Raw genomic sequence first — 26,632 nt, forward strand, 5'->3', positions numbered from 1 at the left:
TCAGCCCATCTTTTGAAAATGGCAAAACACAGCAGGAGCAGTGCCACTAAAACGTAAGTAGAACTGAGCTAGGCAGTTCAGAAACACATCTTAAAAGAGGGAGATAGAGCTGGAAAGTATGTGCTGAGACCGTGGGCAATTTGTAGATAGTAAATTACATAGCGGACATGCTATTTATCATGTGCTGACATTTTCTGAACAGTTTTTCAAGGTTAAACAGATTTTGAGCCAATTCATGTTGCTCTGACAATTTTATGAAAACAAAAATTAAAAGAGCAGAATTATAGCAACTGTCCAAAATTTTTTCTCAGTGTTTAGCATCAGACCACATGTATTTGCATTATGGCAACGTGTGACTGTTCCTGGACCCTTTGGACACCAATGCTGTTGTAGTTCACAAAATTTGTTTAATTTTAATAATCAGGGAGGATTGATAGGCATTTTATTAAACACTTTAGAAGACAACAACAGATTCACTGCAGTAAATTGTATTTTTAAATACAAAAGGGAAATCAGTAAAAAGTTAGGTACATATCCAACATGAAACACAAACATGTGGCTTTCAGGAGCTTTGAATTTTTAAAGACCGAGAACTCTACTTACATTAAACAGTTCAAACACATCCACTTCACAAAACCTTAGTATTGCACTATAGCTCCTTGTCCAAGACATACAATGCACAATGTGCACCTGCACTGCCTACATACAAAGGACCATCAGCAACACATCAGCACAGCCAGACAGAATCTAGGAAAGGTCAAAGGGATCGTAGGCTTGGTGGCAGAAGTATGGCAGTAAAATTCAGCACTGTGGACCACCAGGGTCCAACATAAACCCTGTTTCGTGCTGGTAATACAACAGACACTAGGACTGCAGCTGTGCTGCTCTCCTCTGCAGAGGTAGCATAAAACTATGGCTTTAAAGGCTTCTTTTAAAATCAGGCTTGCCTTAGTCAAAAGCTGTAAGAAAACTGAAGACTTCTTGTAATACTAGCCCTAAGTGTAGCACAGCAGCATTTTCAGATCTGCTTGTTCAACAGCAGCTGCTGGATTCAAGTTTGGGCACAATCTCTGAAATTTGCTGCAGCACATAAAGAGTTCTGTGCAAAAATAGTAACACAAATTACTCCTCTCTGTCCCTCGTCCACAACCATATGAAGAATGCTAGCAGACGAGAACACAAAATTGGGTGACACTAAGGAACTGGAAACTGGAAGTCCTACATAGCCATAAAAGAAGTCCTCCTTTGTTCCAAAAGCTGACTTGGAAGAGGTGACAGGTAAGTCATTTCACTTACATGGAACACACTGAAAAATAAATCAGTGTATCACATTTGCAAAAGATATACACTGCCACTGTGGTGCTTCACCCCCCATCCACCTCACCTTGCATCTAATATTTCAAGACAAAAGGTCTTTTTAATACTCAGTGAAGGCTGAGGTCTTGGGCAGAAGGGACAACATTAAAGCTGAATTCTACTCTCCCCAAATGTTCCAGTAACAAACTCCCCCTTATTTTGTCTGTTCCATTACACTTCAACATCGTTAATTAAAATACAGTCACAATGTGTGCAGGGGAGAACAACCTTTCATAGTATTTACATCTACTTCACCTTGGCTGTCGGGTGCTTGGCTCTGCTGAGGCATTTGGGTGCTACTTTAATACAAGTTAGTTTGTCTTTTCAAGTGCGGTTTGGAAAACAGCACAACTAATATTGTATTTGATACTACAAAGATGTTGAGAAAAATTCTACATATAAAAACACTACAAAACAACTTTGACAAACCATTACAAAAATAGACTTCACTGATCCTCAGTCCAAAACTCCAAGGCAGATTTGTTAGACACTAAGATCAAAACAACTGAGAGATAGAAATGAAACCAACACTTAGCTTAACATCATTACATTTTGTAAAAAAAGTGTTAAGACATTAATTTATTAATACATAGAAAATTCAAAATTCCCTAAGATTTACAGTACCTTCTTAACACTGAAACTGTCTGTAGTTTCTTTTCCACCACTGTCAAGTACTTAATCGCAGACATGAATGTTGGGATGACTAACCGAGACATCTCAGGCTGAACAGAGCAACCTCTATTTTTCCCATGAAGACACAGCCAGCATCACTGGCAGCCACCATCTGGGACAGATTAACCAGAGGCATCACAAAACCCCATCCCCAGCCCCGTCTTTTCCAGGTCAGAGATCCCAAAGTTACCTTACTGAAACCCCAGAACTGAGATGGCCACTGCTGCAGAGCAACACTTCATAATGCAATGTGGCCATATATTTTTGCTACCTGCAGGGTTATGTTTCCCACCCCTGTCCAGCATGGAGCGAGCTGCCAGCTTCAACTGCATCCAATGCACATCACTTGCTAGTCATGACAGAACTGTTTTGTTCTTGCTCCTCCTTGAGTGTGGTTTGATTTTTTATTAATAAATAGCGGAAGTGTACAACATGCTTTTTCAGGCACGTGAGTCCTGATTATTATATAACAAATAGTCTGTAAACCAGTTAGGCCTCTGGGGAGCTCTCAGGCGATTGAGAACGTTGCATTCAAAGAGCAGCAGCTTGCACTGAGCGCAGCAGAGGCAGAGGAGGAGCCTTCCCGCAGAACGGGCTCCTGGCTCCCGCAGCTGGGAACCATCAGCAGGAAGAGTCTGTAAGTCTTTGGCGAAGTCTCTTGTCTTCTCTCGTGTTCACACTGCCACTTGCATCACGCTCTGTCAGAACTGAAGAGAAGGTAAAGTTTTAGAAGAGAAAGGGCCATCAGACCACTCGACACCTTCTGGTGTCAGCAGAACGCCGGTGCTGCGCTGCCGGCTGTCCTGCGCTGCTCCCACGCCCAGCACCAGGCTGCCCTGCACATGGCTCTCCTACCACTGCCTTGTTAACACAGCACCTAATTAAAACATCCTGGCGCCACAGGGGACAGAGGAAAAGATGATGAGCTGTGGGAAAAGCTTTGCTGATGGGTGGTAGAGCCTGCAGCTCTCCCCAGGCAGGAGGAGAGGGGCTGCACCAGCCTGAGCTGGTCAAAAGCACAGCAGCTTCTTTCTGCAATGCTTTTTAACAGAGCTTCAAGCACAAAGACTTTGCTCTGATCTGGACAATAATAAATCTTTGAAGTGTTTTTGTGAGATGAAAACAATCGCAAAAATTCTGCTTTCAGATAAAAATTAGTCAGATTTTCTATTAACCTTTTCAGCTCCTTGAGCCCAGATCTCCACCTCAGGCTCTTATATTTTATTTCTAAACCCACCTGCCATTTCAAAAATAGACAAATTTGAGAGGAAAACTATATGCCGTCAAAATTACTCCAAGCTGCTGCACAAGAGCTGGCTACCAAAACAGCTTCTTCTGGTTCAAAAATAATTCTGCTTGTTTTGTTCTGAATTCTGTTGTATAAGTTAACTTCTCCAAATTTCAGCCTACCACAACCGCATGACCCAGTACAGAGGAACAGCTAACCCCTGGCTACTGATGCTTCTTTTTTATTGACTACAGGGCATAGCTTTCTGAAGAGAAAATCAATTTCTTCTTTTCCTACCTCTGAATCAGCTCTTTAACTTCCCCTCAGCATTGTGCTCATGTTCTCAGGTAAGCTTCTAAATGTTTTAAAGCATCATCACTTCTGGTTTATACCTCTCCCTAGATATTTGGCTTCTCTAATCCTGCACTTGAGGAAGGAACTGGTTTCACAATTAAGATATGCCATGTTTTTCAGGACAGGAGCCTAGACTCTATCCTATATGAGTGATTACTAAGCCAACCATGTCTGCAGACCCATGGGAAATCCAGAGAACTGTTGCACCAATACAGATTGTCTCGGACCATTCTGATAAAAATCTCTTTACAGTCAATCTTCCTTGTTCTCTTATGAAAGCGGGAACAGGAGCGTGTTCACTGAGCCAGTCCCACTTCCCTTCTTTTGTCATTTTCTGTTCCTCTGCCAGCAGCTTTTCTGAGCATCAGACTTATTTTTATATTCACCCAAGACTTCTGCCAAAGCCTGAATAGAAGAAGAAGCAGCAGTTACTACACTTTGGAGATAATTTCTGAAAAAAGTCTTGAAATCACCAGCTTTCTCACTGGAGCTGCTTCAAGCACAATCTACCCTAGAGCTCTCCTACTGTGCAGGGGGGTCTTAAGCAGTTAAAGTTCAAACAGCTGGAACCTCTTAGTGCCAGAGCAGAGATGTCAGCAAGGACCACCAACCTAACAAACACTTCAGAGTTTAGCTGTGCCACAGACTTACACCACCAGAGTCTTCTGAGGTTACAGCAGGCAACACAGCAAGGACTAGGCAGGTCCATTATCTTACAGAATATTAGTTTTTGGTAGGAATACACATCTAGATAAGCTTACCTTGTAACTCTGTTGCATCTTTTTCCAGCTCTTCTGTAGTTGTTTCTTCAGGCTTCTCCAACTCAGCGCTCCCTGGCTTCCCATCTATGGTATCAGTCTTAATAGTACCAAGGTTTACCAAAAGCTGCATGACATCAAACTTCTCAGAAACTGCAATGTTCTCCAGCACCTTAAGGCATTTAAATGACTTAAGTTCACTCACATTTTCCTCAAGAAAGAGGAGGTAAAGACTTAAGTCATCAAAATGCTTTGACTTAAGTTTCAGAACGTCGAAAGTTGGCAAGATTTCATACACTTTGAGAATACCTGAATTCCACCTCCATGGAACAAACATTGCATACACTACCAGGGGCATCACCATCAGATAGACTATCAGGTTAATATAGCTGAGTACCTTGAAGACACCAACAGTAATAAGCTTGCACTGAACTACTTCTGGAACAGTTGTGTCATTCTTTAGGATCCCAGTTTTGATAGTGCAGAGAAACTCATCACTCAAAGAGGAGAGACTAATGTAGTAGCCCAGATAGAGGCATGCAATAAAAGTAATTACTAGTGTGAGCAAACGGCACATAATGTATTTAATTATTAAGCACTTGGAATTCTTTTTTGTCTTCAGGTACTGCTCCACAATTGGGTATTTAAAGTAGCTTTCAGATATTTCCCACAAACTGAAAAAGAGAGAAAAAAAACATCAAATCATATAGATCAGATGCTGTAGCATTTGCCTACCTCAAATATCAACAAAAGCTAGTACTCTAAGAGAGATGAAAGATTGGAAACCTTCTTAAAATCATAGAATCACAATGTGGTTTGCATTAGAAGGGTCCTTTAAACATCATCTACTTCCAGCCAATCCCCATGCTCCACCATTGACAGGGACACCTTCCACTAGCCCAGGTTGCTCAAAGCCCCATCTAACCTGGCCCTGACCACTTTGACACATGTGGTGACATCCACAACTTCCCTGGGCAATCTGTGCCAACCTCACCATCCTAAGAGGAAAGAAATTTTTCCTCATGCCTAATCTAAACCTACTGTCTTTCAGTTTAAAGCCATTCCTCCTTGTGCTGCCACTACATGCCCCTCTAGAAACACCCTCTCTGGTTTTTTGAATATCTCTTTTAGGTACTCAAAGTTGCTATAAAGTCTCCCTGGAACCTTCTCTTCAGGCTGAACAACCCCAATTTCCCAGCCTGTATCTGTAGGAGAGGTATTCCATCCCTCTAATCATCTTGATAATCCTCCTCCTGTCCCACTCCAACATGTCCACATCCTCTTACTGAGGAAAATCAAAGGTAGTTTTATTGAAGTTAATAGAAAACAAATAAAATAACAGATAAATGAAAAATAACACTCAAATACAGAAAAGTTGCTTAAGAAACAAACAGTTAAAACATTGGAAATGGAAAAAAAGCAGACACACTCATGGTAACAAAATATTTTTGTTCAAGTACAAAACAGGTGCAGCAAGCAAATCCATGTGGAAAAGCAGACTCTCGAGCACTTGTTGAATAATAGAACACTAGAAGGCTTTTTATTTGTCAAGACCTAACTCCACATTTCAAAGGAGAGACCCAAGTCCCCACTGGTACTCCCACATACAGAGAGAAACAGGCACCCTGACCTAGAAGGAAGCAGGAACTGGATCTGGTTGGAATACTGCACCAACTTGATCAAAAGGAGAGGGGGTTGCTTTTGTGGGTTTTAATGTTTGGGTTTTCTAATAATTTCTAATAATTTTTTTTTTATCAGAAGCTATATCTTAAAGAACAGGAGATGACAAGTAACTTGACAAGTGTTCAAGCGACTGTCAAGAATACAGAACTGAGGACTGAAGTATCTCTTTTCTTACACCGCGGTGGGCAAAACTACTTAACACCTACTGCAACTAAAGAAATCAGAACATCTCAGGTAATAAGCAATCTGAAGAGCTCATTACATGTTTTCTTTGAAAAAAGAAAATTATAAGCTCCATCTCCAAGTGCCAATGTAATAATTTCAGATACCTTCTTTTTTTTAACCAAATTTAAAATTGTGTCAGGTCACCTTTCAAACCTTTGCAAAAAGTTTCCAAGTGAGTACAGACATCACATCTGTTACAAACTTGAAGAAAAGAGCAGAGAAAGCCAAGAGCCAACATCTTACCTCTGTGTCAAGTTCTCATTAGCAGCTGGAATCAAGTCAGCAGGATCCCTGGGGTCTCCACTTCGAATGCTATTAGCAGCTTTGATTGCCCTGTTGTAGGCTTTGTCAAGTTCCTCCATAATAAATTTCAGGTCTGAGGAAAGGTGAGGTGCTGCAGTGAAGCGCCAGAACAAACATGGTAGATACAGCAGGATAGCAACAAGTAAAAGGATGTACGGGAAGAACTGCAGGGAGAAAAAAAACCCTGATTAGGCTTCACCTGCATAAGTAATAAGTCAGCCAATCATCATCATTCCCCATAGGCTTTAGATTTCCTAAATGTCTATTAAATCCCTATAATTTTATTTAAATCCTTCTCCTAAAACCCAATTTTGTGATTTGGGACAGGGAAGCAAAATTTCTTTTCAGACAGCTCCAGTAACTGCTGCTTAGAGCTTCCCCCACTGAATGGAAAAAAAAGCATGCAGAATAAAGGTGCCACGATCCTGAAAACATTTTCAATCCACTGCATATTCAAACTGCTGCAGCTGACATTGAGAAAGACAGAATTAACCTAGGGAAAAACAAATAGCAAAGGAAAGCAGCTATCAGAGGGGCTGACTGAAAGAAGAAGATAGCGTAACCTAACTCTCCCTCCCTGATGTGTCCCCACTGTTCACAGCAACTATAACACCCCAAACACCAGCAAAAGCTCTCCTGCTTTTCATTAGCTGTCAGAAGGTAATGAACAGAGCTGCTACAGCTCTGCCTCTGCCTGCAAACACACATCTGTTCGGAGTGCATGACATCCAGGGACTGTAAAGATTGCAAATGTGGCTGTAATACTTTAGGGTATTTAAAAGTTTTCAGGTAACACCTAAATGGAAACCAACACACAGCATCAGAACGGTCTGGTGTTAATGCAGCACTGAGAGTCAGCCCTTACATAGTCAAAATTGCTTAGGGAAAGGGCTGAAGCAGGTATAAAATACAAGTTTGAAGTTTTTCCATCTTTCTTCTATTCATAAACAAGTAGTTTCTGTCATGCAATTTTAACCCTAATTCCTTCCAGCTGCAGCAAAGATGGTGTTTTCTATGATTCTGACATTATATTTGAAGTATAAAATTATACATAACATTACCCTTACAGAAGTAAGACCTGGTTAGACAAACAGTTTGTTAATGAAATGTACTGCAAATTCGGCCAACCTCTAATTCATTATGTTCAGCTTTTGGTAGCAAACACACTTAACTCAAATCCAGCATCAGTTCATAAGAAACTTTTAATTAGTTGAACAAATATGAAACAGATTTAAGTCATCACAAGCGTTACAGCCATGTGCCCATGCACATTTATTGGCAAAGCCAGTGGAGATTTTTAGAGGAAGCTTGAACTGAAGTCATTAATCACTGCAAGTAGAAAAGCTACACGTACATTTGTAGGTATTTAACAAGATGAAAATCTGCACCTAATATAACTTTGTTAACTTGTGTTTGCATTAATCAAGAGAGATTAAAACTCTGCATGCACAAAGTAAGTAATTTGATGTTATGGAACATTTTATTCAGGAAAATTACTTCTAATATCACCTACCATTAAAGCAAAATCCTGTGTTATTACTGGCAGTGGGAATGCATATGATGTATTAGAACTTAAATGACTGACTTCCCCTACTCACAGCAGCCCATAAAAACTGTGCAGAGCTCTGTCCTCACTACTGCCTCTCCCTCCTCTTTGCACACAACAGACAACATCAGATCATCTTCCTTCTGCCAGGTGCAGACTCTCCAACTGAGATGCAAAGCTCTAGCACATCCAATGTATTTTGGACATCTCATCAACAGCACAAGGAATTGGACCTCTTATTTATCACTTGGGACAACGCCACCAGGTCTGAGTCCTGATGCCTCAGTTTACCCAAAACTTCATGGTTTCACACCCAGGCTCTATCAGTCCTCTGAATTATGTATTATGTAGAAATAGAAATTATATGTCTTTGAACCATCTTATATCCTCTAAGATGCTGCAACACATTTTCCATAGGTCTTAACAGATGCTTAAGATTGCCTGCATAGCTGCAATGCCTGTTTGACTTCACTTACACCTGTGTCATACACCTCTGAGCCACCTTCCACTGGTGCCAGGTGGAGAAAGAAACAACAAAGACACATCTGATTTAGTAAGGAGCAACCGAAATGCCTTACATTGGTTTACACCACTTGCCTTTAGTACTCACTCATTTCAAATTTTACAGGCATAAGATTTATTAACTCCCTTTCTAACCCTCAAAACTGGAAATGCCATCAGCAGTATCCCACATAATCTTAGAGATCTCTTCATTCCAAGTCCTGTGGTGACACATGATAAGAGGCAAGGTAGTTTTCAATTGAAACTACAGCCCCAAACCTCCATTGTTCCAGTCTCCACTTCTTCCTTTATAAGAGTTCTGCACCTGTGTAGCACATTAGGCTGTTGCCTTAAAAAACACAGCCTCTGCCTTCTTTCCTTGCACCTCCCCAACTCCTTCACCACTGCCTCCCCACACAGAAGCACCACACTGCTGGGGAAAAGGCACATTTGCTATGCATTTGCTGGGCTTCCTCTCACCAGGCTCTCATCGCTCCCAAAGCTGCAATTTATGGCAGCGTAAGTAAACTCCATGCAACTCTTTTCTGAAGAGTCTCAAAACCAGAGCAGCAACATGATCATTAGTGCATCTCTTTCGGTTTGCAAACAGAAGTCTGTATGTGTCATCACTTCCACAGCAATTGATGCACAAACTCAGATCCTGGCTTTTTGAAAATGAAATATACACTTGTTCTATTTGTTAACAGAAGGCTCAGCAAACCCGCAAATTTCTTTGAATCATTAAAATTTAAGATCTTGAATGACAGACTGAAGTGAAAATGAAAAGTCATCTGGCATGAGTCCTAGGTTTCAGAGCAACAGACTTGGGTTTTCCAGCTCATCTGATTACATTTGACAGTCAAACATAATGACTTCCCATCTTAAGAAGAGGACTCTGTGCTATTTGAGTACAACCATGTGCCATCCACCTTTCATTTATGGTTTTATGGTTTATTTGCTCTCAAGGCACTAAATACACAAGGAGGAAATGCCACTTCAGCCTTGGGTAGTTTGTAGCATTGAAGTAGAAGGAAGTGTCACTGATCCCAAGAAGTGTATGGTGAAAGGTATGCCAGAGAAAGATACTGGCCCAGAAGTAAAACTCAGTAGTTTTTCTCCTTTGCTGGGTAGATATCAAGCTCTTTCTCAACATATTCAGTATGAGAGTGACAAAACGAGTGGTGTGTGCAGCAGGGATGCAAACTGCAGTGCCCTGTATGTTTTCTGCCACGTATTGCTGAGCTCCTGAAATCCAAGGATGACAGAAGCAGGTTCTCCTGCCTTGCTTGGCCCTTAGTCTGATGGCACACTAAGGGGGACAGCAGGTTTCCAAGGAAGCAGAGCACTTGGAAGCCAAGAGACTGCCCCTATACTGCTGCAGGTCATGTCACTTGACAAGCCTTGGAGCCCTGTGCACATTCCAGGTTGTTTAAGTAAATTTCTTAGTAGTCAGCTACTGTTCAGCAAGGACATGTGCATGGGTAGAGAAGAAGAGGCATTTGAGCAGTCCATTTGCAGAAGCACACAAGGTGCTGGAATCACAAAAATGTCTTTTGAAGATGCAGAAGCGTCACACTCTCCCAAAGGTGAAAGATAAAATCAAACTAAAGCACAAAATAGTCTGTCATCACCAGCTTCAACTCTGCTAAGATGAAAGAAACACACAGCAAATAAGTTAAAAAGCCATTTAAAATAATTGCTTTATAACCTCAAATATGCTTTTATCATGCCAAAAAAATATAGCTGGAATTAGTGGAGTGATGCAAAAGGCATTTTCAAGCACCCAATCTACAGAAAGTTTGCCAGAGTCTGGATAAAAAAGGCTGAAAGAAGATGAAAATAATTTTAATGGTATTTAGAAAACAACAGCTTTCTAATTTTACTGTACCTTCAGCCCCTATTTTCTCTGGGCAAACACAATACAAGTGACTGAAAGCATTCTGACCTCCACCTACCTGACCATGTTCAAAGAATAACTTTAAGCACAACTGCACAAAACTTTAGCTGCACAGGTGAGGGTAACAGCTTTGAGAAAATTAATTGGCAGACAATTAAAAGAATGAAGCACTGAAGTGCCTTCACTCATTTGACATTAAAATACATGAACATGGTGAGATGTCTCCCTCTTCAGTTCCAATTTTGGAAGAACCCAAGCAAAGGCACTAATCCTCAAACAGGCTAATGACAGTAATTACACATTTCCAGAAGAAAAGACACGAAACTCCCTCTGGATCTGACCCTATTCCTATTTGCAGCAATGGGAGGTGTCTCATTGGTGTTCAGCAGAAACAGCTATAAATTAGACTGATCATTCTAAATGAGATCCTATCCTGTCTCCAAAACTACAAGTGAATCTCAAACCCTATGTGACCTTTATCCTGCCTATTACATACTTTCTGTTTTGATATAGCTTCAAAACTGTACTTCCCCAGTTTCAATTAGCTCAAGCCATGATCATCAGTGGAGGCTGTGATGGCTGTGGTATCCAGTTGGTTCTGGACTTTGGGGGACAAATGGCAACGTGGTAGTCAAGGGCTGCTTGGAACAGGGACCCAGACCTCTTGCTGCTGTACAGCAAGTCAGTCATCTCATTCCTCAAGCAGTGGGCAGCCCAGGGCCTGTGAAGCTTTCCTGCATGGCTACAGACTGCGTGCCAGGTTCTCCCCTGCAGCAGGGATACCTCTCAAGGTTACTCCTCAAGGCTGAGAAATTCCTTGCTGTAACACAATGTCTACAGATGATTAATAGCATGATTGAAATCTTAGCTAAGTGATACAAAAGATTGACAGTGCACATATAATCCTTTAGACATAAACTGTTGAGAAGCCTGCGACTAAATTTGAACCTAGCCACACCTGAACTCCCCTCTGAGAAGTTTAGAATACAAAGGAGTCCCTTCTGAACCTCATGTCTCAACAGGAGCATCTCCCTAACAATTCTCATTCTATCCTCCACGCACTAAATAATGGTGTATCTTCTCACTGAATCTTGATAAACCACTGTCACATTTACCATTGAACTGTACTAACTCACTGTTTTATATCAACACATTATTGCTTCCCTCTTACGAGTGGATGACTCCATCTGCAACAGACTGAAGTAGCTCTAGCACTGCACTTAGAATTATTTATAAAAGCATCTGCACATGGGTTTCTTTGCTCTGACAGCCCTTAATCTATCTCTGGGAAGGGTTTACAGGTGAAACAAGAAAAACCCTCTGTCAACTAAGAAACTGTACAAACAATGAGTAACTAGAACCACGCAAAAATCACAATCAAAACGGTACCGTCAATATAATGAATAACCCCAAGGTTTGTTTTGGTGTATTCACAGACAAGTGACTCAAAGAACAACTCAAGGGTCCATGATAAATCTTACTCCCTTTACAAAAAGTGAGGGTTTTCACATAATTTTACTTCAAGCATACAAAGACTGCAGACGCACTCTCTGTATGCAATGCTCTCAGCAGGTCCAAAGCACTTTGAAATACCTAAACCAGACAACTGACCTCTCCTGGCTGTGCCACATGTGAAGACCTCTTCTTTCATTCAGATGAACTGTCTGCCTGCATTTCATACAAGTACAAATCCACTTGTTCTCAATAACCCTTTACCTCTTCTTTGCTTCTCCCCATTTAATAGCAGACTAGAAAATATAGTAATTTTAAAAAATCCCTACAAGACTCTTGATCATAGGCAGCTCCATCCTAGCAATCCAAATTTCAGGGCTATAAAGTGATCATCACTAAGTGTTCAACCACCCCTCAACTTGCTTGGTTGCTATCAAGAGCCAGTAAGATGATGCTCACTGTTCTGCTTGAATTTTTATAAATTTCTCTGTGCACTATGGATTAAAAAGGCTTCACGGTATAGTCTCCTTCTTCTCCACTAGATTGTAAGGACTCCCACACACAATGGCCAAAAGCTTCTCTTCTCCTTCCAATTAAGGATCAAGACAAGTTTTACCAAAGTGACTTGGTCAGGTGGAGTGTTCATGTTTATCTGCACAGGGCAGGCAAATACAAAACTCCTCCATCCCCCATCACCACTGACTGTGTGTCTTCACCACTCACCTCTAGAAACCAACATCTCTGTTCTGACACTTCAGCCAGACACCTCTTAAGGGAATTACACCTGAATGGAAAAATCCCGTAAGAAAAGAGAGGCAATGAAATAGTGACACCTGACCAGAGTAAGTTTCATCAGTGACAAACCTGAAGAGGACTCTTGTCAGAGGACTCAACCATTTTGATGATTATGATTATGATCATTTTGACAGCTCTTTCACTGACAAAGAAGAGGAAATCTTAGCATTAAACTAAGAAAGCAAGCAGGACCTACCCACAGTCTCTTTTTTACAGTTTCTATCTGCAGGTATTTTGGTCATTGAATTGTGCACTTTAGTACACAACTCATTTTGCTTCCTGCTAAGGGTTATCCAGAGTGAATAGCTTCCAGGATCACTGGAAATTTCAGACCTCCTGCTCTCCAGGGAGAGAGGTCCTGGACACCCTCTAGGAGCACAATGACCACTAGAGAGTCAAGGAACCTAGAAGTTTGTGGTATGCTCCTTTGCAGTTTCCAAACTGATAGTTTCAACCCCTAGGAGAGATCTCCTAGAGCAGAAAGGACAACCAGAAAAGGTGCTAACATCTGGGGAGTGCCCAGAACTGAAACTTACATTTTACTGTTCAGAAAACAAAAAATCCCGGAGGAAACTTGAACTTGGAGGGAGATGGTGAGGTTTCAGATTTTCTGTAATGCAACCTGGGTTTGATAATCCTCCAGAGCAACCAGATGCTGAGAAGAAAAGCAGTGCAGGCTACTACAAGTTGGCTTCTTCCCGAAAGAACTACCTGCTCCTACTTCCCCTCTGTACCACACTGAGCACTGCCCCAGGAGGCAGTACCTCTGACAGAGAGCATGCCAGAAGGAAATCCATCCATTTGAATCAGTAATGGGGCCTACAATCTTATTCCCCAAAAACCTTAATATAATGCCTCCTTAAGTGTTTTTTATGGAGCCTTCCAGCATGCCAGTAGAGTGAGATACTAAGTGAGTCAGGGTTTTGGAAAGAACCTGAGATGTCCTACAAATAAAAGCTCTGCTTCCCAGAAAGCAGGAAAAAAGTTTTAAGTGCTGCTGTAGGAAGAACTGGGCTTAATGAGCCCTGCTGTCCTTCTGTCCTTGCACCACAGAGTCAGGTCTCCACTAACCCGAGCATAGGAAGTCTCCGTTTTCTTCTTAACATCACTGTGCTCCCAAAAGGTTCTGCTCCAGCCATTTTAAAAATTATTTATCTAGCCAAAATCTGCAGAGCAATGAGCTTGTGCATACTCTGTAATGCAAGGTCTGGGGGAGAACCCAAGCCTTCCTGCAGAAGTGATCCCAAGCCACTCAGCAGCTGTTGGCCCTGGATGCAAGGAACAGCCTCCAGATACCTGAGTGGGAATCAAAGTTCACTGTTAAACAGCTGTAACACCACTCCCTGTAAACTTGTAAAACATGGAGGCTGATGAACAACCAGAAGTGTATTAGATAATATTGACCTCCAAAGAGCATCTGCAGCTCCCAGCGTCTGGATCAGAAGGTGGGTGGCTATTGATGGATCTAGGAAGATGAGTCACCAGCCTCTGCTACAGCCCCTGGCTCAGCTGTGCAGATGCACTTCCTGCAGACAGTCTGCAGGATATTCACAAGGAAACATCACATACCATACACGTCATGGAGGAACTGCAGCAATTTCTGATACATCACAAGTCAGCAAATTGACATAGGTTGCATCATAAAAGTATGAGTGCTTAAGCTATTCGTGGCTGGCAAACAACTGGACTCAGTGCTATCAGCAGGTGACTAACACATGAAATTCAACACGACAAACTTGGGTAAAAAGAGCTCGTTCCCTCAGGAGAAAGGGGCAGCAAAATATCCAGGTTTGCAGATGGAGTTTCTGGCACTGTGAGATGTCCCAGCAGCTTTGACTGGCAGCTGTAGAAGATCTGGCTGAAATGGAGTCCTAACCATGCAAGGAAGAGTTCAGGCTAGCAACAAACAAGTCTGGCTTTAATATTCATGAAACACATGCCTGTTGGGTCAGGATTATCAGTGGAGCTAACTGGAGAGGCCAACAGTAAATCCTCAATTACTGATTTGAGTCAGCAAACAAATCAGAGACAGCCTTGAGTAGTCTCTCAGAGATTATACCACCAGATGACTGTATAATAAAATCTGAGGCTCAGCATACAGAACTAAAAGCCAGAAATACAGGTGCTGCAAGGTCCCATACCTGAGCTTACTCCAGCACCAGGTTCTCCTTTACTTCTAGGTGCCAGGGGTTTATTTGCTGGGGCAAGTAATAAAAGAGCTGAGGAAGGCAGAACACAAATTTGCAGAGCCCAACAATCATTTCTTACTTTGGCATCAGCACTGCTCAAGCAGGCCAAAGCTGCCTCTTGAGCTGAGTCACCTCCAGGCACTGGCATGGCATTAACTCAGTGTGTGACTCCTGCCAAACCTCAGCTAACTGCTTTGAGCCAGCTCAAGTATCTTAAAACTTACTGCACTTCTAACCCATAAAATAAATCTCTTTCTGTGCTTTATATGATGCTGCCTTACCTGAAGCAATGAAAGCAAGCTCATGGCTTGCCTGAAGACATGCAGAAGAGCATGCTGAAGACAGGGGTGAAACCTGTTGGTACCAGTGATTAATTTCATCTCTCAAAAAATGTCTATCTGCCACAAGACTCTCTCCATGCACAACTGGCCAAGAGTGACACAATAAAAATATAAAACATTTTTATTACCTTGTTTTCCTAAAATAAGCTTTTGATACAAGCATTAAGGCAGTTGTTGTGTCCTGTATTCCAGCTTTAAAATGGTTTCTGGCTAAAGCCAGGTGAAAAAAAAAATAAAGCATTCACTCCAGGGCAACACAGCAACACTAACATTACTCTTGTGTCAGATAACTGGTGACCTTTTATTTAAAAGCAGAAAATACGTTCTCTAGTACTACCGTCTTTGGAAGTAAGAGAAAGAAAACATTCTAAAAATAGAGAGTCAAGTCACAGGCAAGGACTACAACAGAGCAGAGAAACAAGAAAAGTGAGGCAAAAGTAGATTTCTATGTGGGAATAACTTTGCCAGGAGATGGAGACCTATACATACTTTATGCAGCCACAGGGGTATGTTTTCTAAGTTGTTGTGGGATGGTTGCCTCTGCTGCACAGCTGCCCAGCAGTAGGAGTCCACATAAGCAGCTTGTCGCCAGGAGAAAGAGCTGGGTGCAAAACAGCTTATCTGAGCACCTGGGAAAACAAAGCAAAAGTTATTGCAACCTGAAAAGATTAAAAAAATAAAAAAAGAAAGAAGAAAACAGGTTCAGGGAGAAAAGCACACATTTAAGATGTTATGGTATCCAGAGTTATCAGGTTAAGTGATCAGACAAAGCACAGCAGTTCTGCGGGGAGGAGGGTCCCGAGTTCCCACAGCACCCAAAGGCTCTAACTCCCACAGGGATCTGGGAGACATCTAAGGATGTCTCCTAAGGGTTGAGACAGCACATTAAAACACCTATCTTTTAGGCCTATTTCTGTAAGTTTTTTGTTTTCTCACTTGCACTTAACTCAGGTTGGCCAAACAGGAACTAACAGATACAAAGTGTGACCAGATCAGGCCTCAGGCAACAAATGCCAATACATTCCATCGTGCCACAACTTCCCAAAAGCACAACCTACAGCTCACATGTCTGTTGTAACAAGACCTCAAACACCATTCTTGCAGCCTGGCAGTCCTTGCAATGACGGAAGGGCAGGTTTTCCCAGCGTGCTGCCACTTCTGCCTCTGAGACTGCAAATTATTTGGAGGGGTGAAAACAAGGATTTCCTCCTGCAATTTTTGGCAGAGAAATTGTGGCCCCAGACACCTCCAAAGGGTGTCAGGCCCCCTCATCAGTGCAGTGACATGCTTTGTTCAAGATTTTGCATAACACTGTCGTTCCCATTTACTCCCAGGACCTCTCCAGCTGCTCAGGAACTTCAAATTAAGATCAAGACCTTGACAGCAAGAGCAGCTATTGGGCAGCCTTAGGGTCAAATTCTGCTCTGGCTAGTCAGAGGCACCAAGTGACTCCTCCCATAGCATACCTCATCCAGGAAGAGTGGTTTTGGGACATGGAGCATCAGTGGCTCCTCAGGTACCTCCAGTAAAACAGGATGAAGGGGTTCAACTTTCTTTCTGAAGCTTTGATAGTGAAAGCAACCCCCCCCAACACACATAGATTTCCACCAGACTTTCATAAATGTTACAACAGGACAGTCATTTCACCAAATAACTACACAGAGTGGACATGGCTCTCCCATGAACATTTCTTCTAAGAGCAACACTTCCAACATTTTTGCCAATGTCAAAAGACCAATGGGGGGAAATATTGCCTGGTTTTTTTCCGCTGAACACATTCATCTAAGTTATGCTAATGGCATTGCTGTGTGCTTTATGGGAGTAAGTATATAGTGTAAGACTACCATTTGTTGTGCCTTTTGGCTAGTTTAGTTTTCAGAGAATAATGACTTCTTTCGGAAAAGGAGCCAGCTGCATTCTCCTTGTAACTTGTACAGCCTCTTTACAATGTAGCATAGTCAAAGAGCTTTATGAATAAAAGCCATTTCATATGGGTCACTACTGTAATTATTTCTAGGGCTGTAGTATCATAGGGACATGGTTTGATCATCATGGTTTGACCTGTCACAAATCTCTCTTATGGAAAACAAGTTACTGTTTATCAGAGCAGAGCTCATGTGATTTAGCAAAGTTGGCACCAGGCAAGCACTTGCACTCCCCCAAAGCCTGGGGAGTTTTTGTTTTCCAGATGATTTCCATTACTTGTGGAAACACAAGAAATAATACTTTGCAGAAAAAAAGGGGGGGGGGGGAAAGAAAGCAAAGAAAAAAGCAGGCATTTAATGTCTGCTCTCCACTGGATAGGGACCACTCATGCCCTACTCTCATCATTTAATCAATCTCCTGCTGGTGGCTGTGCCCAGTGTGGAGAAGCAAACAAGTGACCCTTTCAAAAGAAGAGCAATGGAGTGTTCAGAGAAAAGATGCTTTGTTTTATTCATGTTTGTGTAACCACGAAGAGAAACATACTCCATGTGTTCATTCTCATTAACGGGTGGAACACCACTTAAAGTGATGGAGTGTTTAAAAGGCAGGAGTGAGGAAAAAGGCAGGCAGGTCCCTTCTCCAAAACTAGTGATGAAAAAGGAAGCCAGCCTCCTTCTCCAAAATGTCATGTGCACAACTTCATACCAGAATAGCTACAGCGACGCCAGTGCTGCAGCAGAGCAGTGACTATCACTCACAATCCCCAGTTTCAGCAGGGACACTGGGAACCTGACTTGGGAGCCAAGCAGATAGAGCTCAACCTCAAGCAGGGGGAAACTCCAGCTGTTGTACTGGTTTTTAACTACCTGACTGCAGTCTTGTTTGTAAACACTTGCTAATTCAAATTACAACTGTGCAGTAGTTAGGACTTGGACAGGGAAGATGTTTTTGTGCACCATCCATACAAAACACAGACCACTTCATGCCTCAGAAAATGGTCACCATTCTCCATCTTTTTTTTCCTTCCTTCCTTCTCTCCTACAAAGGAGTAATAGCGCTATATAGAGAATTTACTTTATGTTGGACTATTCTGGAGGAAGTTGAAAATAAAATCTGTAGTTTCTTTTAGAGAAATTTGGCACAGGGCTACATGCCTTCCACAGAGCCTCTGTGCACACAGCTGTGCACAGGGCTAGCTTAGGAGAGGCTAATAGTCCTCTGCTATCACAGGAACAGCCTCCTGGCTTGGTGACATGAAACCATTCCTGTCCTTTGCTTCTGCAAGTAATAGCATGGGAAACAGAAAAGCAGCAAACAAGCCCACAAAAACAGGGAGATAAATCATACAGCAAGAAGGATGAGGAATAACAAATGACTGTTAAGCAGTTGTCACAACAGTCTTTGGCCAATTTATCATTACACTTCACAATGCACTTTTTTGGTAATCGTTTCTTGATACTAAATTAGCTTTGGAGAGGGAGCAATAGGGATTTGACTTTTACTTTTGCAAACAAGTGAGGATAAAAAAATGCCATCGATGATGGCTGTCCTAAAGACAAAAAGAGCTGCGGAAAACCAAGGCAGCAACAAGTGCGCAGCCACATATGATGAAATGACACTTTTCCAAGAGTGCTGAGATTACCAGATGGAGCTGGCTGCTGGCAGCAGGATATTACTTGCAGGCTTGCAACTGAGTGCAGAGTACAAGCCTGAGTCACTGCAGCCAGTGCATGGCAAGGACGAGCTGCCACCCCACCCAGCTGTGGCACGTCTTCATGGGTGCTTTGCCAACAAACTTCCAGCTATTGCATCCACATTTGTAGCAGGAATAACCTTTTTTTTCCCTGCAGCTGGCTCTTCTGCAGCTTCTGCAGGAAACCTTTGTATGAGACGAAATGCTCAGAACCCCAAGGAAATCTCAAACTGAAATGAGAATCCCTGTTCAGTATTGGACTGCTTTGCTGAGTCCAAGACAGGATGAGCTCAGGGATCAGCACCCTCTGGCTGCAGCCTTTACAAAAGAGAGGGTAAAGACAGCAAGCCAGACTGGTTTCCTCTTCAGTGGCTCAAAATCTCTCTGCTGATTTACACATCTAATTAGGAAACTGCAACTAACAGACAGGACTTTCAAGAATCAATGCTGATCATAGGCTTAACTATTTTTCTTGAACCAGGATCAAATGATTACAGTTGACAGAATTAAACCTTCAGTAAGTAATTATTTGGATTATAATACACTGCAGTCACTGCAAAAAGATTTGCATACGCTTGGAGGAAAACCTGGCCATTAATTATTACTGTAAGTTTCCACAAGGCAAAATGAACTTCCCATGATGCCCAAAAATCTGATTTCATCTATCAAGAATTATGCTCCTTAGTAGCCACTAAAGAATAATTTAAACAAGAAAATCAAGGCACACATAGACAATGTACAGACTCTCAGGCACCATGCCATGCACATCCTCCACACCAACACACCAACATTATTTTTAAGAATGAAAAAAGGAATCCCAGTGCATACCAAAGAAGAAACAAATGCACGTGTGGGTGTACAGGTGTGCACACATGGATTAAGAGCATGCAGGAATGAAGGAATGCCCAAAGTGAAGGTTGGGTGAAACAGAATCTGTTGAAGAAGGAAGTGTGGGGCAAATGAGTGCACTGGAGAAAAGAACCTTTTCCCAGAGGTATTTTGGTCATGGAGTACTAGTAGGATGTAAAGCTCAGGTGATACAATGTTTAAGCGAAGTGGGACAGAGGAATTAGCAAATATATTTCCCTCTCTTTAGAGCTGCAAGTTACTCCTCAGAGAAGTCTCAAAATCATGCAGTGGGAAAAGAGATGGGAATTCATCAAGCATAGCCTTTGGAGTGGTAAGTAAGTGTTTTAATTCATGGGGAAAAATAATTGTGACTTAAATTTCCACCACTGAGATTTAGGGAAAACCAAAGAGGTTTCCCTTCTTCTCAAGGAGAAGCATTACAAAACAGTGGCAATGACCATCTAGCTTCCCTGCCAACATAGGTGGTACCTCAAATCTCAGGCAACACCAGAGATTCTTTTTACATTTACTCTGGCAGCTGAAGCAGCTTACCGTCATTTCCACAGGAAATGTAAAGCTGGCCCTATAGGAATTAAACAGAAAAAAAAAAAATCTTACCAACAGCTGAAGATGCTCACCCAATGACAGTTTAGAACTTGACATTAAAGCAAATGTTTTTACAAGTTTGTCCTGGCTGCCCAGGCAGGCCCGTGCCTGACGCTGGAACTTCTGCTCTCTCCTGAGGGCTCCTTACACACTAAAGAGCAGCAGAGTGTATCCTGCTGGGATCTGCACCTCCACTGACAGCTCTCAGCCTAGGCTGAGGCTACTCACACACTTATTGTCTCAGTTCTTTATCAACGCCCTGGGTCTCACAGCACCCTGCTGAATTAAATGCAAGGTGTGCAAATGTCAGGGATCAGCATACAGCCTGCTACAGCAGCACTGGGAGGGGTTTTTCAGCTCTCAGCCAGCAGCTGCCATAGTAACAGTCTTTGGTTAATTACACCCAACCCAACTTTAGCCAGCAGCCCTTAGGAAGTCACAAGATAGGATTACTTTCTAAAAGCCTCCCCAGGAACTTGTGAACATGAAGGGAGAAGGACATCAGCAGGAAGGACCAGACAGGAGGTAGGAAGAGAGGAAAGGAGCCCAATTCAAGAGTTAAGACTGTTTTTTAGAGTGTATTTGTTGTGATTTAGTCTCACAATTGGGTTTTTTTCTCCATTTTCTATACATTTTATTCTCATGACTTCTTCAGCCGTATGACTAACTTATATAGAGAGATACAGGCCCAGCTGGACATGCAGCAAGGGGCACTGATGCCATCATGGCTCTCACTAAAGCTTTTGGGATGCAGCACCCAGAGTTCCCCGCTAACACCCTTCACTCTGTGTTTTCTGCCAGCCAAAGCACCTCAAATCCCACAGGCAGCCAACTGCAACCATGGAAACTAAAAAAACAAGCTGAGTGAAAAAACTGCCCATAAATTATGTGGAAAACAAGCAGGGCAAGTAAGGATTGTGACCACTGGGCAAGTACAAAGTGGTCAGTGGGGACACTAATGCTGTGGTGTGCAGAGTGTAAGGAAAAGCTCCACCTTCCCACCACTGAGCACCCTCCAGCATGGCAAGATGCACCAGAGAGCACCAGTGGGAAATGGTTTTAGTGCAGGAAATCTCCATTTTGACAGATTCATGCAGATGCTGTGGGTTGGCCCATGGTCAGATACTTCCTAGCCCAGCATCCTGCCACAGCTGATGAGCCAGCAGCACTGCCCAAGCATTCATTATGATTATAACCAAGTTTCTCAGCTGTCTTTACTCAACATGTTATGGTTTCAGTGTCCTGGAAAGGTTTACAGGGTGTTTTCTTATATGATAAAACAGAGATGCTAAAAGATGTAGGTTACTTCATCCCAGCTACGTATGAGCCATGCACAACCAACACCCAAACCAAACATGTAGTAGGGGCTGCTATGTTTTTCAATGCTCTGTTCTTCTCCACTCCCTTGCTCCCTTCTTGTGTCCCTTTCCTGCCACCAGCTCCAACACGAGGCTGCAGTGAATGCAGCCACTACAGGCTGCCCATTGCACAGCTGTGCCTGGAAGCTGTTGCATGCAGGAGGTCAAACATCATTTGGTGACAAGCACAGATGAGCAGTTCACAGTTACCTTCCCACAGAAAAAGATGAAAATATTTGATGTTGAGTGGACAGCTCTCACATCTGCTTTTCTTTCAGCTGCAATCCAAGACAGCCACTGATACTTTTTCCAGAACTAAGCTGAATTTTGGCAGAGGCCAAAATGAAGCAGCTTGTTTTGATTTCCTCTCTGCTCATCTGACTGTACCTGCTTAGGGTTGCAGCATCCTGCTCCAAGCAGCACCTTGGGAATAAATATCTATGTTTTCAGCCAAGCTGTTTACAGCAAGAAAGCACATCTTACAATACACACAATCTGAGTTCAGAAACTGGAATCTCAATCCTGATTCAGAGCTATTCTAGCTAAAATTGACACAGATAAAATTCTACTCATTTCTGGTTCATACACTGTTGAGGTGCCCCATCTTTCAGGGTTTGTTTTTTTTTTTTTCCCCTTTTTAAGAATTGGTGGTTTAGCTATATTTAGATGGTTTCTGTTACCACACTACCTAACAACCTCTAGTATAATTTACCCAAGAACTGCCAAATAATATAAGGAAATAATATCAAGCCACATGTAAGAAATATATATGTACAACACAATCCTCACAATTCCATCATTATTTTCATTTTTCCATTCCCAGTATAAAACTGCATGAAATTATGTAAAATTGTATAAAACAAGGTCCAGTTGCAAAGAGGTAACAGGTGCAGGATTTCAAGCAGCAAAGATTCCCAGGGATAGCAGACAACAGCTCAATCACTGCTTAACTACTACTAGAACCAGCTTAAAATCTTCACAAAACTACAACTGCAACAACCATGGGTTTCCAAAATATAGCCAAGAGTAAACTCAGGTCAGTTCTCCTCCTGCCCCTGAAGAATGCCCAAGTGGGGTGCAGGCACTAACCCCAGAGTTTCAGCACTGCTCGCTGGCTGGGTGCTGCAGCTGGGTTTTCCACGCCTCCTGCATTCTCTCTGTGATTCACGTGGAATCTCATTTATTTCCTAAAACTCCCATCAAAAGTTGGTTTTTGAAAAGTTACTTGGCAGCTTCAGAAAACTTCCATAGCCTTTGTAAACATTTTAATAACTTTGCACAATTAAGAGCAACTGCGTGTAGGAGGAAAATTGCAGGTGTCTGACACCACACTGCAACGGAGCAGGAAAGCAGAGCAGGAAGGGAAGGTGACAGGATGAGGTGCCAAGAGAACCCAAGGTAGGAAGAATGCAATTATCACAATAGAAATAGGAGCTGAGCATTCATTTTTGGAAAGGGTGTTCAGGTTTTGTACTCTGAGGCAGGTATTTCCAGCAAGCAGTTTCTACCTCTGAGTTGTTCTTTTCCAGACCTAAAAATGGACCCTGACATTTTCCCTTTTAGGGAAGAAAGTTTTAGGAGTTTAGCACTCCTGAGCTTTTTCAGAGCATGATTATATCACAAAGTGTTTGAAAATAAACCTTGCTGTCTATTTTATTGCTGGCTGAACACCACAGCACAGACAACCAGGCATTTCCAGCCCCTAAAATCCTCGGTGTTCCCACAAATGCCTTAACAGAAGCAGTTTTGGGCTGTCCCATAAGCAGCCAGCCTGTTGAGCTGCAAGGACTGTGTGAGAAATAGGTGACAGCTGCCACAGCACGGCTGATTTACTATCACTTTCTGTATGGACACCACGTGGTGCAGTTTCACCCATGCCCGGAAACAACAATAATAAGTACTTGTCATATTTATTTGCATACTTATTTTTCTACTTAAAAAAGCTCAGTTTTCAACCCAATGTTTTCTTCTACCAGGTTCTCAGGATTATAAACAAAAAGAAACACTAGCAAGGTGCAGCCCACGTTTCTGTTCTTGTTTTATGAATCTACTGCACTCGTAGATCCAATTTGAAATAGTTTTAATATTGAAATAATTGAAAGATGTGAACTTAACTCATGTGAAAGAAAGGCACACTTTACCAAACTTTGCAGTTTAACTGTTTAATCTTTGTGTAAGGGAGTAAAATAAAAGAAATTAAAGAAACTCAGGCACTGTTTCAAACTGGATGCAGCACTTCTAGAGTAGAAGTAGAAAGAATCAAGGGGCCCATATACAAACTACTGTATGGAAATGCAAACCCTCTGTTTTGTTGCTTTAAGAGGAAGAAATGCGCATATATGAGTAGCAGATCTAAAACTAAAAGAAGCAGGTTATAGTCCAGAAATATGGATGTACCCATCCAGTTTCTGGAGGAACAGAGCTGCCATGGGCTCAGAGCTGGTCTCAGCATTCCCAGTCTGGACTCCCCCGTGCAGTTATTGCAGACCACAGTGATCTGGGTCAAACGCACACCTAGGGCAATGGGTGTGCAGCTGTTTGTAAACACAGCAATCTGGGGCATCTTATCTCTCAAGCAGTCCAGTATCTGACAAATGCTATTCATGATGGTTCTGCACAGTTTCACCACTCATTCAAAGTCCCATTCCAGCTTCTGCTCTCCTGACATTCATGTGACTCAATCAAGTGAAGCTGTAGACAGACCTAGAGAGTAGATCTCTCATTGTAGACAATGGAGATCAGATATATAACACTGAATGACAATAAATAGGTACATCAAGTAAATAGAACTATCTCTTTGAAAGGCTGGAAATCCTGTGCTTCATCCTTGTCACAAAATGGATAGTACTGCTTATTCACCTGTGAAATCTTCATTCATATAGTGCTACTCTTAGCAAATCATAGGAAGATCTGGGTTGAAGTAGTCCTTAAAAATCCTTTAGTTCCACTCCTCGCGTTAAGGGCTGCTGCATGATCACCTCTGCAACTTGGGGAGGTGGGTAAATAAAAAGATAGTAAAATAATTAGGAAACTTGTCCCTTTAACCGTAAGGCATAGTTTCATCTACCGAGTCACAGCAGAAATTGAAAACGGAACTGGAGCAGCTGCAGGAGGGCGGAGGAGCAGCAGAAAGCTTCAGAGAGCTCTGGCACTGCCCGTCCTGTGAGTGACCCCGCCGAGCGCAAAGGCAGAGCTCTGAGCTCTTCTCCGTGGCACCTGTCCCTGGCAGCTGCTGAGTGACCCCGAAATCCTCCTGCCGAACAGGCCGAGCGCCGGGAGCGGCAGCAGACGGGCACATCCCGGGGCACATCCCGGCTGGCTGCTCCAGTCTGGGCTGCGCCGGGAAACAAAGGGCGGCACGGCTTCGGCGCTCCCCCATCACCCCCACGGGAGAAGAGGCGTCGGCTGGGCTGACAAGGCTCGGGAGGTGCTGAGAGAGCGGCAGCGGCCAGGGCAGGTCCCAGCGGGGAGCAGGGCACGGGGAAGCGCGGGGAGGCCCGGCCGGGAAGCCCAGCACACCTGGATGAGCCCGCTGCCAGGGATGCTCTCCGGGACGGCTGCTTTCCGGGAAGGCAGCTTTCCTTGCCGCGGCCTAAAGGCGCCCTCTGCCCTCTGCCCTGCCCCGAGCGGGAACCCTGCCGGCGGCCGAGCCCCACCGAGCGCTGCGCTCCCGCCCGGAGCTCCGCTCCGCCGCCCCCCGCCCCGCCGAGCCCTTTGTCCGCCGCGGGAGGCGCCGGGAGCCGGCAAACGGGGGCTGCCGGACTTACCCGTGGAGACCTCCTGGGCGAAGGCGAGGGAGATGAGGAGCAGCGGCAGCCCCACGACGATGCAGGTGACGATCTTGTCGAGCGCCAGCTCCAGGCGCAGCCCCTTGTAGCGCGTGTCCGGCGGCTCCTTCAGCAGGAAGTCGGAGAAGACGTACTCGGTGGCGATGTGCGCGATGGCCATGGCGGGCTGGGTTCGGCTCGGCTCGGCTCGGCTCGGCTCGGCTCGGCTCGGCTCGGCTCGGGCCGGCTGGGCTACGCTGGGCCGGGCTGTGCAGGGCTCGGCTGGGCCGGGCCCGCCCGGCTCCGCCCGGCCCGGCTCGGGAACGCCCCCTCAGCCCGGCCCGGCCAGGGGCGGGGGGCGCGGAGCGGAGCCCTGCAGCTCGGAGGAGGCGCTGCGGGCACTGCCCGGCGCCCTGGGCGTCACGGAATCGCCGAACGGCTTGGCTTGGAAGGGACTTAATTAAAACATCATCTCGTTCCAGCCCCCTGCTGTGGGCAGGAACACCTTCCACTAGACCGGAGCCTTAAATGCCACCAGGCATGGGGCATCCACTCTGGGCAACCTGTGTCTGCCACCTGTGCAACCATCCTCACAATAAATAATTTCTTCATAAAATCTATTCTAAACCCACCCTCGTTCAGTTTAAAGCCATTTCCCTTTCTCCTATCGCTGCATATCCTTGTAAAGTGTCATTCTCCCTCTTTTTTATAAGCCCCCTTAGGTACTAGAAGGCCACAGTGAGATCTGTCTAGAGCCCTTTCTTCTCTGGACTGAGCAATAACAACTCTCTGTCTGTCTTCTAGGAGAGTTGCTCCAGCCCCTGCAATGGAGCATCTTTGTGGCCTCCCCTGGATGCGCTGCAGCATGTCCATGTCTTTCTTGTGCTGGGGGTCCCAGAGCTGGACACAGCACTCCAGGTGAGGTGTCAACAGAGCAAAGCAGAGCGGCAGAATCACTTCCCTTGGCCTGCTGGCTGCACTCTTTGTGATGCAGCCCATGATGAGGTTAGCTTTCTGCGCTCTGAGCACAGTTTGTTCATGTCCAGCTTTTCATCCACAAAAACCCCCAATAAGGGGGGCTCTCCCTGGGTTCTCCCACTCTGTACTCATGTCTGTGGTTGCCTCAACCCAGG

The 26,632-nt window shown here is 43.7% G+C and overlaps 1 protein-coding gene across 1 annotated transcript; it reads right to left on the reverse strand.

The window, feature by feature from the left end:
* Nucleotides 1–387: 387 nt before the first annotated feature.
* PANX1 (pannexin 1) lies at nucleotides 388–25,866 on the reverse strand. The gene is made up of 5 exons (XM_086882081.1): nucleotides 25,500–25,866; nucleotides 15,790–15,929; nucleotides 6,520–6,743; nucleotides 4,372–5,042; nucleotides 388–2,735 (listed from the first exon to the last, which is right to left on the reverse strand). Exons 1-5 carry the CDS (start codon nucleotides 25,678–25,680, stop codon nucleotides 2,650–2,652), a joined length of 1,302 nt encoding a protein of 433 aa, XP_086738207.1. The 5' UTR covers nucleotides 25,681–25,866; the 3' UTR covers nucleotides 388–2,649.
* Between the last annotated feature and the right edge of the window lie 766 nt (nucleotides 25,867–26,632).

This window comes from Cyanistes caeruleus, chromosome 3 (genome assembly GCF_971803275.1).
Source record: "Cyanistes caeruleus chromosome 3, bCyaCae1.hap1.1, whole genome shotgun sequence".
Lineage (NCBI taxonomy): Eukaryota > Metazoa > Chordata > Aves > Passeriformes > Paridae > Cyanistes > Cyanistes caeruleus.

Excerpts from the sequence above, each read along its gene's own strand:
- PANX1 (XM_086882081.1), bottom strand. The coding sequence starts at position 25,680 with ATGGCCATCGCGCACATCGCCACCGAGTACGTCTTCTCCGACTTCCTG. Across the intron at positions 15,930-25,499 it reads CGCCCAGGAGGTCTCCACGG|GTGCTCAGATAAGCTGTTTT; the intron begins GTAAGTCCGGCA and ends TTGTTTTCCCAG. Across the intron at positions 2,736-4,371 it reads AGATGCAACAGAGTTACAAG|TTCTGACAGAGCGTGATGCA; the intron begins GTAAGCTTATCT and ends CCTTCTCTTCAG.